The 13492-nt window shown below is 40.6% G+C and overlaps 1 protein-coding gene across 1 annotated transcript in view; it reads left to right on the top strand.

Moving 5' to 3' along the window:
* Nucleotides 1-13492, top strand: part of camkvl (CaM kinase-like vesicle-associated, like) — a 94410-nt gene that overhangs the window by 72355 nt on the left and 8563 nt on the right. The window contains exons 4-7 of the mRNA XM_083768552.1: nt 1140-1271; nt 1668-1742; nt 8367-8505; nt 12361-12481. Of these exons, the coding sequence (XP_083624678.1) occupies nt 1140-1271; nt 1668-1742; nt 8367-8505; nt 12361-12481 (467 nt within the window). The remainder of the gene's footprint in view (nt 1-1139; nt 1272-1667; nt 1743-8366; nt 8506-12360; nt 12482-13492) is intronic.

Raw genomic sequence — 13492 nt, 5'->3', positions numbered from 1 at the left:
TGAGATACAAATCTCAGAACACACAAACGCACACCAATTACAGCAATCTGATCCTATGCCATCTTTAGCGAGAGCGACTGATGATCAAAATCGGTATGAGTATCAAAGACAGCGCATAAGCCTGCTCCTAAACTCTCTCCACACTTCAACCTACAGTGACATTTTTTGCTTGGTGAAGAAAAGGAACATATGCCGGCGCTAACTGCCTTATCTATTGCCAATTCTACAAGTAGGGACCCCCACTCACTATTGTATGAAATTGTGTACACCATACAGGTACATACTCTGAAAATAGCTGATCTACAAGGGATGTTCACCAAAAGTAAACTATATCACACAATCTAATAAAATAAAATGGCTATAATATCAAAATAATATCTAGTTCAGACCTCACAGATGCGCAACAGACAGTAAAACAAACAAGTTGATTCTTCTGCTGTAGATTTCTGTTTAGTCGGTTTATGCATAAAGCATGCATAAAAACCGATACCGATAATTCCCGTTATTACATTTTTATGTTATCTGCCGATAATCTTCGGGAGACCGATAATATCGAAACATCCCTAGTTGTTAACTTGTAGATCTGGCCTGCTTATTCCCTCAGAATAAGGTTTCTAGGTCGTAAAAGTCGTAAAAAAAAAAGAAAAAGAAAAGAAACATATTACACAAAGATTAGGCGGCCCCCTGTAGTAACTCTGAGGACCCCCTAGGGCTCCCGGTCCAGGGCCCCCTGTTGAAGACCCCTGATGTAGATCTTATTGCCTTTTTATTGCCCGGTGCTGCTGTAGTTTGAGCCCACTGAAGCGGCAGAAAGCAAGAAGACCCCCCACTGACTGACACGCATATCTGATTGTTATTGTTATTTACTGTAAATATCTTATTGCTTTCTTCTTCCACGGGGGGACATTGTTCTGTGCTGTTCTGGGTCCAAACAACCCCAATCCAATTAAAAGTAATTTCGCTGCATTTCCTCAAGGGGCCCCCTAGTGCCCCATGATTCACTAATTTGAATATTACTGTGTAAATACTGGATATTTGAGTGGGTCGTATTGTGCTTGTCTACTTCTCCATGTATAATATTCATGTATTCTTCTTATCTGCTTAATTGTGTACCATGGTGTCTATTGATTTGTCTATAGGAAGGAGTTCTGCGAGCTGTGCCTGGCCAAGGACAGACGGACAGACAAGGTGTTTGTCTGTAAGAAATTCCTGAAGAAAGACGGCAGAAAAGTCAGAAAGGCTGCCAAGAACGAGATCATGATCCTGAAAATGTACGCAAACAGTCATGCGTAGCGTTGCTGTTGGGCAGAAACATCCAATCTTCATTGTACCTTTTTGCTTTTCCCGTTGCACAAAAGCAGTGAAAATAGCAGATCTGAACGCTTTTTTAAATTGTTATAATTATTAAAAGGGGACATGCATGGTTTCTACGCAACAGCAACGGTAGGAGATTTAAATGTAAACATGTATTTTCCTGTGTCCTTTTACTCCTAGTATAGTATATTACGTACTTAAGTTTAAATCAGTCGGTGATTTTCATCTGACAGCCTACAGCATGTTATCCAGACCAACCCAAAACAATTCATTGCAGACTGTGTGTGTGTGTGTGTGTGTGTGTGTGTGTGTGTGTGTGGTGTGTGTGTGTGTGCGCCTGTGCGTGTTTTCAGGGTGAACCATCCAAATATCCTCCAGCTCATCGATACGTTCGAGACGCGTAAAGAATACTTCATAATTCAGGAGCTGTGAGTGATTCTTTTTTCAGACGCTCTGACTTATCGTGCTTATCTCGTCATCTGTCCAGCTGTATGCGTGTCCGTATGCATGCATGTATGTATGTGCGTGCGTGCGTGCGTGCGTGTGTGCATGTTTATATATCCCTGTCAGGATGTCTATGACACTTTTCCCCCCAATTTATTGACTCTCTATAGGCTCTCTAAGCCTATAGAGAGTCACAGTCCCGCCCCCTCAAGAGACCCGGAAAATAAATCCCCGTTCATTTTCCTCATAGACTTTTAAGATAGTATTTATTTAAAGACGTTTACGCCGCGGACAAAGCCAACTCTTGTCGTGACAAATCATGACAACGAACAAAAGATTTCGGGCTGAACAAATAATTAGAAAGAAGAAGAAAGCGGCAGGTTACAACACTTTTTTTTCCTTTTTTTGAAATTATTTGTTTGGTCCAAAATATTGTGTTTGTTGTCATGATTTGTCACGACAAGAGTTGGCTTCGTACGATGCTTATAAGGTCTTTAAATAAATAAGTTTTGAGATGTCTATGGGAAAAATGCATTGGAAACTATTTCCTGGGCCTGGCGTCGTCTAAAAGGGGGCGACGCTCTATAACCCCTAACCTCACTCTGCCAGATGGAAGAGGCTTGCTTCACATTTGTTTCACAACGTACTTCCATATCAGATCTCTGTTGCCCAATCACGCCTTCCCTTTTTTTAAGCATACTTGGCAAGTGATTGGATGGGACCGTCCGTCTATCGCGTGCTAACCCCAACCAATCATATTGACGTTGTCTACATCAGGGGTAGGCGACCTTAGGCACCAGTGCCAACATTGGTCCCTCACATTTGTGTGTAAATTACATCCTGCATTCTACATTAATTAAAACTAAACTCTGTTATTGCCTTGACTCTAATGATCATTATAACAACGTGAAAGGAAATATTAAAAAAGAACACGCAAACAAGCAACAAGCTAAATATTTTGGGATTAATTAATGAAAACAGGGCACTTCATTTAAGGTCGCAGACCCCTGGTCTACATGATGTATAGTAGCTGCGCCAACAGGAAAGTAAACACTTGCTACACGACCACAAGCGAAAAAAGTGTTAACGCATGCCTGATAGCTTTAGGTTTACCTCATTAAAACTCATTATCGTGTCGGATGTGTAGGTGATGTTTTCGTTTGCTTTCAAGAATACAAGACAATTTTTTAATTTTAAGGCGCTGGGCCATTATAGTACAGTTAACGTTTCAGGCGGGCAGACCGGCAAGGCGCTGGGAAATGAAATTGCAACATGCGCTTCTTCGATGCTGTCACACCCGGCCTCGCCAAGATCCCGCCCGTTGCTGTCAGTTCCAAGTTAACGCCAATCTCTGGGCGATCTCAGATGGAGGCTGTATTGTGAACTTGTGAACTTAATATCGCCCCATCTGGCAGAGTCAGGTTATATAACCCCAAGCCCTGAACCTATCCTCTAAATTCCTAATCCGAACCCTGACCCCAAACTGAATCTTTTACTAGTCTTTCTAGTTTAGAACAGACTGTGTTGTCCAATCTCTGTGTTGTTTCACAGCCTGTTACACAAGGAACAGTAGCATACAATACAATATATACAGGTCAAATGTCACTGCGGTAACGTGTGTGACAAATCGCACAACTTTGACTTTGACATGCTGGCTTGTGGTGGACATAATTTTGCCACAGACACACAAAATGAGTGGACGATAATATTACTAGAAACACTTACATTGTATGAAGAAACAGCGCTCAAAGTCACTCTTTTAGTGCATAAACAAACACAAACAAAGTTGATTCAGACAATGTAGAACATCACCAAACTTCCTACTGTTTTATTTTTTGGAGTTACATCATGCCGAGGTAACTATACAAGCCTAAACCTGTACCAAAGTGGTCTTGCACTTTAAGGGGGTCCTTGCAAATACAACATTTGAGAACCACTAGTACAGTACTAGTTGCACTCCTAATGTGCCACATAGTGTCATCGTAAATCAGTGTCATACATATACTGAAGAAAACCTGGAAACTTCGGTAATTGGCTATTATGATCCAAATAAGAACATTGTAATTCCGTGCCGTGGCAAATGTTTTGGCACATTTTGTCCATGTGCGGACATATTGATGACCCCTGTTCCCATCTCAAACTTCTAGACCACTGTCCAGGTGGCATTAAATGAGACATGTCCACGTGGGGCTTCAAAATGTCCCAATAAGGTCAGGTTTTGTGTTCTTTTTTTTCAGGTTTAAATATCCCTGTGCGGCACCCCGTGTGTGTCGTTAAACATGCATGTGCGTGCGCACACACACACACACACACACACACACACACACACACACACACACACACACACACACACACACACACTCAGTGAGCTCCAGGGCCAGGGGTGCGATATGACCTGCTATTATCAGTGTTCTGTGCTTCGCCTTCACGGGAGGACCAGCGTTAGATTTGATGAGATATTTGCTCTTCCCCGTTACTCACTCACTGTGACGCTGCTGAAGCTCCCATCCACCATGACAGTCTCTCTCTCAACAGAACAGAGGGCCCTGGATGGATCGATGCCCGCAATACAGTGGTGGAAAAAGTACTCACATTTTGTACTTTGTACTGTAGGATTCAAAATTTACTTTAAGTACAAAAGTATTGGCATCGAAAATGTACTTAAAGTACCAAAGGTAAAAGTACTCATTATGCAGAATGTCCCGTTTGTGGTTTTAAAATGCATACAAATCTTTTGAAAATAGCAGATCTACAAGCTCAAGCACTTTGATCTTGTAGATTGGCTATTTTCAAATGACTGAAATGCATATAGGGCTGAAGTGGTTAATTTAGGTTTTGTAATAATAATCAAAATCTACAAAGTCAACTAAATATAGATAAAGATAACTAAAGGTAACTAAAGTTTTCAAAAAAATGTAGTGGAGTAAAAGTACAATATTTGGATCCGAGATGATGTGGAGTATCAATATTGGAAATTGTTAATACTCAAGTACAAATACCTCAACATCGTACTTAAGTACAGTACTTAAGTAAATGTACTTGCTGTATAGTTTCTTTCCACCACTGGTTGCGCGGGAGATATTGTTCTGCTCACTACATGTATAATCACACACACATTGTTCTGCTCACTACATGTATAATCACACACACATTGTTCTGCTCACTACATGTATAATCACACACACATTGTTCTGCTCACTACATGTATAATCACACACACATTGTTCTGCTCACTACATGTATAATCACTCACACATTGTTCCTGCTCACTACATGTATAATCACACACACATTGTTCCTGCTCACTACATGTATAATCACACACACATTGTTCCTGCTCACTACATGTATAATCACACACACATTGTTCTGCTCACTACATGTATAATCACACACACATTGTTCCTGCTCACTACATGTATAATCACACACACATTGTTCCTGCTCACTACATGTATAATCACACACACATTGTTCTGCTCACTACATGTATAATCACACACACATTGTTCTGCTCACTACATGTATAATCACACACACATTGTTCCTGCTCACTACATGTATAATCACACACACATTGTTCCTGCTCACTACATGTATAATCACACACACATTGTTCCTGCTCACTACATGTATAATCACACACACATTGTTCTGCTCACTACATGTATAATCACACACACATTGTTCCTGCTCACTACATGTATAATCACACACACATTGTTCCTGCTCACTACATGTATAATCACACACACATTGTTCTGCTCACTACATGTATAATCACACACACATTGTTCTGCTCACTACATGTATAATCACACACACATTGTTCTGCTCACTACATGTATAATCACACACACATTGTTCTGCTCACTACATGTATAATCACACACACATTGTTCTGCTCACTACATGTATAATCACACACACATTGTTCTGCTCACTACATGTATAATCACACACACATTGTTCTGCTCACTACATGTATAATCACACACACATTGTTCTGCTCACTACATGTATAATCACTCACACATTGTTCCTGCTCACTACATGTATAATCACACACACATTGTTCCTGCTCACTACATGTATAATCACACACACATTGTTCCTGCTCACTACATGTATAATCACACACACATTGTTCTGCTCACTACATGTATAATCACACACACATTGTTCCTGCTCACTACATGTATAATCACACACACATTGTTCCTGCTCACTACATGTATAATCACACACACATTGTTCTGCTCACTACATGTATAATCACACACACATTGTTCTGCTCACTACATGTATAATCACACACACATTGTTCCTGCTCACTACATGTATAATCACACACACATTGTTCCTGCTCACTACATGTATAATCACACACACATTGTTCCTGCTCACTACATGTATAATCACACACACATTGTTCTGCTCACTACATGTATAATCACACACACATTGTTCCTGCTCACTACATGTATAATCACACACACATTGTTCCTGCTCACTACATGTATAATCACACACACATTGTTCTGCTCACTACATGTATAATCACACACACATTGTTCTGCTCACTACATGTATAATCACACACACATTGTTCTGCTCACTACATGTATAATCACACACACATTGTTCTGCTCACTACATGTATAATCACACACACATTGTTCTGCTCACTACATGTATAATCACACACACATTGTTCTGCTCACTACATGTATAATCACACACACATTGTTCCTGCTCACTACATGTATAATCACACACACATTGTTCCTGCTCACTACATGTATAATCACACACACATTGTTCCTGCTCACTACATGTATAATCACACACACATTGTTCTGCTCACTACATGTATAATCACACACACATTGTTCCTGCTCACTACATGTATAATCACACACACATTGTTCCTGCTCACTACATGTATAATCACACACACATTGTTCTGCTCACTACATGTATAATCACACACACATTGTTCTGCTCACTACATGTATAATCACACACACATTGTTCTGCTCACTACATGTATAATCACACACACATTGTTCTGCTCACTACATGTATAATCACACACACATTGTTCTGCTCACTACATGTATAATCACACACACATTGTTCCTGCTCACTACATGTATAATCACACACACATTGTTCTGCTCACTACATGTATAATCACACACACATTGTTCTGCTCACTACATGTATAATCACACACACATTGTTCTGCTCACTACATGTATAATCACACACACATTGTTCTGCTCACTACATGTATAATCACACACACATTGTTCCTGCTCACTACATGTATAATCACACACACATTGTTCCTGCTCACTACATGTATAATCACACACACATTGTTCCTGCTCACTACATGTATAATCACACACACATTGTTCTGCTCACTACATGTATAATCACACACACATTGTTCCTGCTCACTACATGTATAATCACACACACATTGTTCTGCTCACTACATGTATAATCACACACATATTGTTCCTGCTCACTACATGTATAATCACACACACATTGTTCTGCTCACTACATGTATAATCACACACACATTGTTCCTGCTCACTACATGTATAATCACACACACATTGTTCCTGCTCACTACATGTATAATCACACACACATTGTTCCTGCTCACTACATGTATAATCACACACACATTGTTCCTGCTCACTACATGTATAATCACACACACATTGTTCCTGCTCACTACATGTATAATCACACACACATTGTTCTGCTCACTACATGTATAATCACACACACATTGTTCCTGCTCACTACATGTATAATCACACACACATTGTTCCTGCTCACTACATGTATAATCACACACACATTGTTCTGCTCACTACATGTATAATCACACACACATTGTTCCTGCTCACTACATGTATAATCACACACACATTGTTCCTGCTCACTACATGTATAATCACACACATATTTCACTGTCTTCCCAAAGTTAATCAAGTCGTTCAGAGGAATGAGTCACAGACTCACAGTGTTAATTTGTAAATTGCCTCGGTAGGGCTATCTCTGTGTCTGAAGAGGCTTATTGCTCCTACTGAAGGTATTAAACAAGTGAAGTACGGTGGTTTTGATAATTGCATTACTCAATGTTTAATGTGATCTAATGCGCCGCTGCATGTGCAACGGAGTCAACTGGCTCTCGTTTCCATTAATAATAAGCCCGAGTGATACTTACTAGTATGTGCGCGGCGCACCAAAAATAACAGATCTGCAAGCTGTGCTTTTTTAGATCTGCTATTTTTGGTGCACGAGAACACATGTATGTATTGAGGAAGCAGCATCTAAGTAACAAGCAGGCTTGTGTGTGTGTGTGTGTGTGTGTGTGTGTGTGTGTGTGTGTGTGTGTGTGTGTGTGTGTGTGTGTGTGTGTGTGTGTGTGTGTGTGTGTGTGTGTGTGTGTGTGTGTGTGTGTGTGTGTGTGTGTGTGTGTGTGTGTGTGTGTGTGTGTGTGTGTGTGTGTGTGCGTGCGTGCGTGCGTGCGTGCGTGCGTGTGTGTGTGTGTTTGTGTGCACGCATGCGTGAACACGCAGCGCCACAGGGGGAGATGTGTTTGACTGGATACTGGACCAGGGGAATTACACAGAGCGAGATGCATCCAATGTCATCAGACAAGTGCTGGAGGCGGTGGCCTACCTACACTCTCTCAACATAGTACACAGAAACCTTAAGGTACACATTAACTCTCTATGTCTCTCTCTTTCTGTCTCTCTCTCTCTCTCTCTCTCTCTCCCCCCCTTGCATGCTTTCTTTCATACTTTATCTCTCATTCTTCCTCTGCTAGTTTAAAGCATGCAGTTTTCAACCTTTTTCAAGGTCCACTGTTTATCGGGCATTTGAGCCACGGACCACCATTTGATGAGATTTAGCCTTTCGGACTCCAAACAATACTTGTTTACATAACATATATGTTTATGTTCAGTACGATATATAGCTTTATTGTATTTCAAATTGCGCGTGTGTGCCTGTGATGATTTGTCATCATGCCATGGAAAAAGAAAGGCAAAGAAGAAGTAGAAGTACTAAAATGCTCATTTGGATTCAATGAACAACATGAAGATGGTATAAAAAGAGATAAACTATTCTGGTGCTTAATTGTTTTGCAGCATAATTGTGCATGTTTTGTGCATGTTTTGTCAACTGACTCTCTGTGGAGACAAAAGCATTACAGATGCAATGCAATCCTCACTTAATGACTCTGCTTCCACTGTTTTTTAACAAGGGACTAAGCTGTTTTACTGCAGTCTAATCTGACATGCAGTCATGCACACACACACACACACACACACACACACACACACACACACACACACACACACACACACACACACACACGTGCATACAAGAAGAAACATGATCTTCAGCCATATTTTTATCACTTCTATCTGAGTAGAGTAATAAAGTGTCTCTCAATGACACCGATGCCTTCCCTGTTTTAATGGCTTAAACTGCTTAATTTGTGGAGTAGTAATGACAAAATGTCATTATCTACTAGGCCTACAGTATGACATAACGGTTTAATCTAGCTGCACCACGTTACATTTAAAATCCAGTGTTTTCCCCTAAATCTGTGCAGGACTGGAGAGGGACACGGCAGGCCAGATACAGATTGTTTCCTAATGCCAACATTCGACCAAACCAGCCTGTCTGTTCACATGGAAATCACTAATCACTGTGTGCAGCTCCGCTTAAAAATGAGCATGCGACACACACACACACACACACACACACACACACACACACACACACACACACACACACACACACGTACATACAAGAAGAAACATGATCTTCAGCCATATTTTTATCACTTCTATCTGAGTAGAGTAATAAAGTGTCTCTCAAGGCTTCAGACGCCCCCCACTGGTAGGCATCGGAACTTCACAAATGTCTCTGATTAACCTGTTTGGAGGAATCAGTTCTCAATTTGGATCTTTTCTTGGCCAATAAGCAGAACACAAACCACTGAAGAAATACATATGAGCTCTCTTTCAAGCCAAGGTATCTTAATCCATTTAGACCTGAGGCCGATTCTGCAAATGTCTTCTAAATCCTAAATTATGTGAAAACCTTATGTTGTTATATATCAGTGGTTCTCAAACTTTTTCATGTCAAGCCAAGGACCTCCGATTATATGTATTTTCCCTCCGTCCCCCATCTCATAAAATTCAGTTCCAGGGATGCCCAGGAGCAAAGATTTGGTTCGCTTTAAATGTAGGCAATATATTCAAAGATTGGCAAAAAAAGAATTCAAGTAAATAGCAGATCTTAAAGCTCATAGCGCTGCATAATGGTTAAAGTGGTTAAAATATAAAATGACACCGATGCCTTCCCTGTTTTAATGGCTTAAACTGCTTAATTTGTGGAGTAGTAATGACAAAATGTCATTATCTACTAGGCCTACAGTATGACATAACGGTTTAATCTAGCTGCACCACGTTACATTTAAAATCCAGTGTTTTCCCCTAAATCTGTGCAGGACTGGAGAGGGACACGGCAGGCCAGATACAGATTGTTTCCTAATGCCAACATTCGACCAACCAGCCTGTCTGTTCACATGGAAATCACTAATCACTGTGTGCAGCTCCGCTTAAAAATGAGCATGCGACACACACACACACACACACACACACACACACACACACACACACACACACACACACACACACACACACTGGCGTAAGGTTTGGAACAAAGACAACAGACATTTAGTTCAGTTTTTTGTCGATTTTAGTTTTCGTTATCTCATTAGTTTTTGTTAACTAACAATGAACAGGGAAGTAATATATATTAATAATATATTAATAGTTGCATACAACTACTGGTTGTATGCAACTATTAATATATTTATTATTATTATTTCGCCCTGAGGGCGAAAAGCGACCTCGCCCTAAAGGTCTTGAGTGTACAAGGTTTGATGAGGTCAGATCAACATATGGAATTTCAGGTCAGCTCCATAAATGGAGATTTAAGGGTTGCAGCGGGTGTCTTGAGTGTACAGGGTTTGATGAGGGCTCGGGTAGGGCCGGGCCTTCATTTTCGGGTCTGTTGAGAACTCTAGTTTTCGCCGCCTGCCGGGCACGGCTGCACAAATAACTTTGGGGTGGCCCCGTCTAGAGTTTGAATGGACAGGTATCAGTCAAAAGGGAGACATCGGGTGGGGAAGGATGAACATATGGAATGTCAGAACAGGTCAGCTCTATATATGGAGATCTAAGGGTTTGAGGTCAGATGTAGAATTGCTGGCCGACTCCATATATGCAGCTCTAGGTGATGATCCAGTCTTCTCCCTGTATGGATATCCAGGGTTCGATGAGGTCAGTGTCGTGATCTTCATATATGAATGTTGATTAGGTGATGTAACTTAGGTGATACAACAAACGGTGCCAACACAAACATTAAACGCCATTAACAATAAAGAGACAATATGACGTAAACGACACAATATGAATTTTCCCTTCATTGTCAATGCGTTTACTAAACAAACTTTGAACTAAAGACAAACATTAAACCTGTGTATAGGAGGGTAAATGTGAATACTATAGGGGTGGCAATTTCCATTCCCTGATAACCCGAATGATTACCCTATAGGCCTACTCAACTTGTGCCTTTCAAACTTAACTAGCATTCCTGTCAGGAGGAGTGAGCTGCAGCTACCATCCATGCACTCCATCCTCTGAGATGAGATGAGATTCAATTTATTGTCAATGTACAGTACAATGTACTGTACATTGACCAAACGCTGATTTAATCTGATATTATCCAACAAGCCACGGGACACTTTTGGTCTATAGTAGAGGACCAGATATGTAGAAGATATGTATGCACTTCATTTAGGAGAGAATATCTCAACTGTATGACCGCCGCGAACAACTTGGGAACTATGGCTAATTCTCTATCCGGGACGAAATACCTGAAAATGACCACACCCTATTTAAAATGACCGATGTTATGAGCTACTTTATGTCAAGAAATTCCTTGCAGGTGATTTTTTTTTACAAGTATTGGAGTTTGGAAGCGCTCATTGAATAATCACTCAACGGTACTGCGTAGCCTACCACCTGTTTTGAATTTGCACATAATGCAGGAGGCAGCAGGATGCTGCGTTACTGAAAGGGAGCGCTTCCAAACTCTGACACTTCGAAAGAAATCACCTGCAAGGAATTTCTTGACATAAAGTGGCTCACAACATGTCTATGTTGGATTTTTATGAAACAAACACTTTGCAGATAGAAAGAGCATCATTCAAGCTTTTTGTACAGCTGCAATGTTGGTGAGTTTGACATAATTTAATACAATTAGATAGGACTTTGACGGTTTAGTCAAACAGACCTGACATACAAAAGCCAGTAAGAGCATTGGCTTGACGTCATCCCATCTGACATTGATAATTTAGGTCAGCACACATCGATCATACTGTACGTACATCACCAGAAGGCTTTCCAAGAAGCGTGCGTACATGCACGTGTGCATGTGCGTGTTCTGTGTGTCTAGAAGATTACTGAACTTGTCTTTCATTCTACGCAGCTAGAGAACCTGATGTACTACACAGAAAACAACCACAAGAAAGTGGTTCTGCGAGACTTCTACCTGTCCAAGTTTGAGAACGGTTCCATCACGGAGCCCTGTGGAACGCCAGAATACCTTGGTACTAGGCAACTCTCTCTGTCTCACTCACTGTATTTAATATATATCTCTCTCTTTCACACTTTTTCATGGCTTCTGCTACTGTTTTTGTTCTGCCAAGAGTGCGTTTGGGCTTCAGTCTCTTTGGGAAAGTTGCTTTGAAGAAATACATTTCACCTCTTCTTTACACCTGAAAACCTGTGATGTGACAATGAAAGTGATTCAGAGATGTGTGAACAAGAAGAATGCAGACACCAATCAGTGTCGACTGATTTACTTCTCAAATTAAAGCAAAAAAAGACAATTAAGCTTCAGCTCTGCACCCAGGAAAAATAAAGGCTGGGTATGTGATGAATCACTGATTTTCACTTTCTAATTTCATCGACCCCCAGATCAGTTTGATATACATCAGGTCACAGACTTTTTTATTTATGAACACAGAATGTACATACAGTACAAGCGGAAATGACATAATTATATAGAATTTCTGATTAATTAAATAGACCATACAGCAGTGTCTCATTATTAAACTATAGAAAGTGCCCCTCGGGGCACAGGTCTCCACCACGGCAGGTCAGGTTGTGGCCTCCTGGTGGCGCTATAATAAGCCAATGTGAAAAGGGTGCCATTTCTTCTTATGCCTTGGATGGCAATTGGATGATTTGAGGCATTTTGTTCAAAAACATTGTATTGCAAAAATCCACCTGTTGGTGGCGCTATAACAGGCCAATGTGAAATAGGGTGGGATATATTCCTCTGCCTAGTAGGAATGTAAATTGCACACTGCGTTCATCTTTTTTTTCAAAACGGGCTAATCCTGCATGTAAACTTTGAAAGCCAATGTTAGCCAATCAGGATGGAATATGAAATATCGGACAGATCTGTCTTGAGCACATGACTATAGAGATACTGGTTAACGATTTGCAGGATTTTTGGACAAAATATGGAGGAGTAATATAAAATGAAATAAAGTCAGCCTCCTGGTGGCACTATAACAGGCCGTTCTGGAAGATTTGGGGCGGAGGTTCATCGT

This window comes from Protomyctophum parallelum, assembly GCF_964188405.1.
Source record: "Protomyctophum parallelum genome assembly, chromosome: 7".
Classification (NCBI taxonomy): domain Eukaryota; kingdom Metazoa; phylum Chordata; class Actinopteri; order Myctophiformes; family Myctophidae; genus Protomyctophum; species Protomyctophum parallelum.
This window is presented reverse-complemented; position numbering and strand designations above follow the sequence as displayed.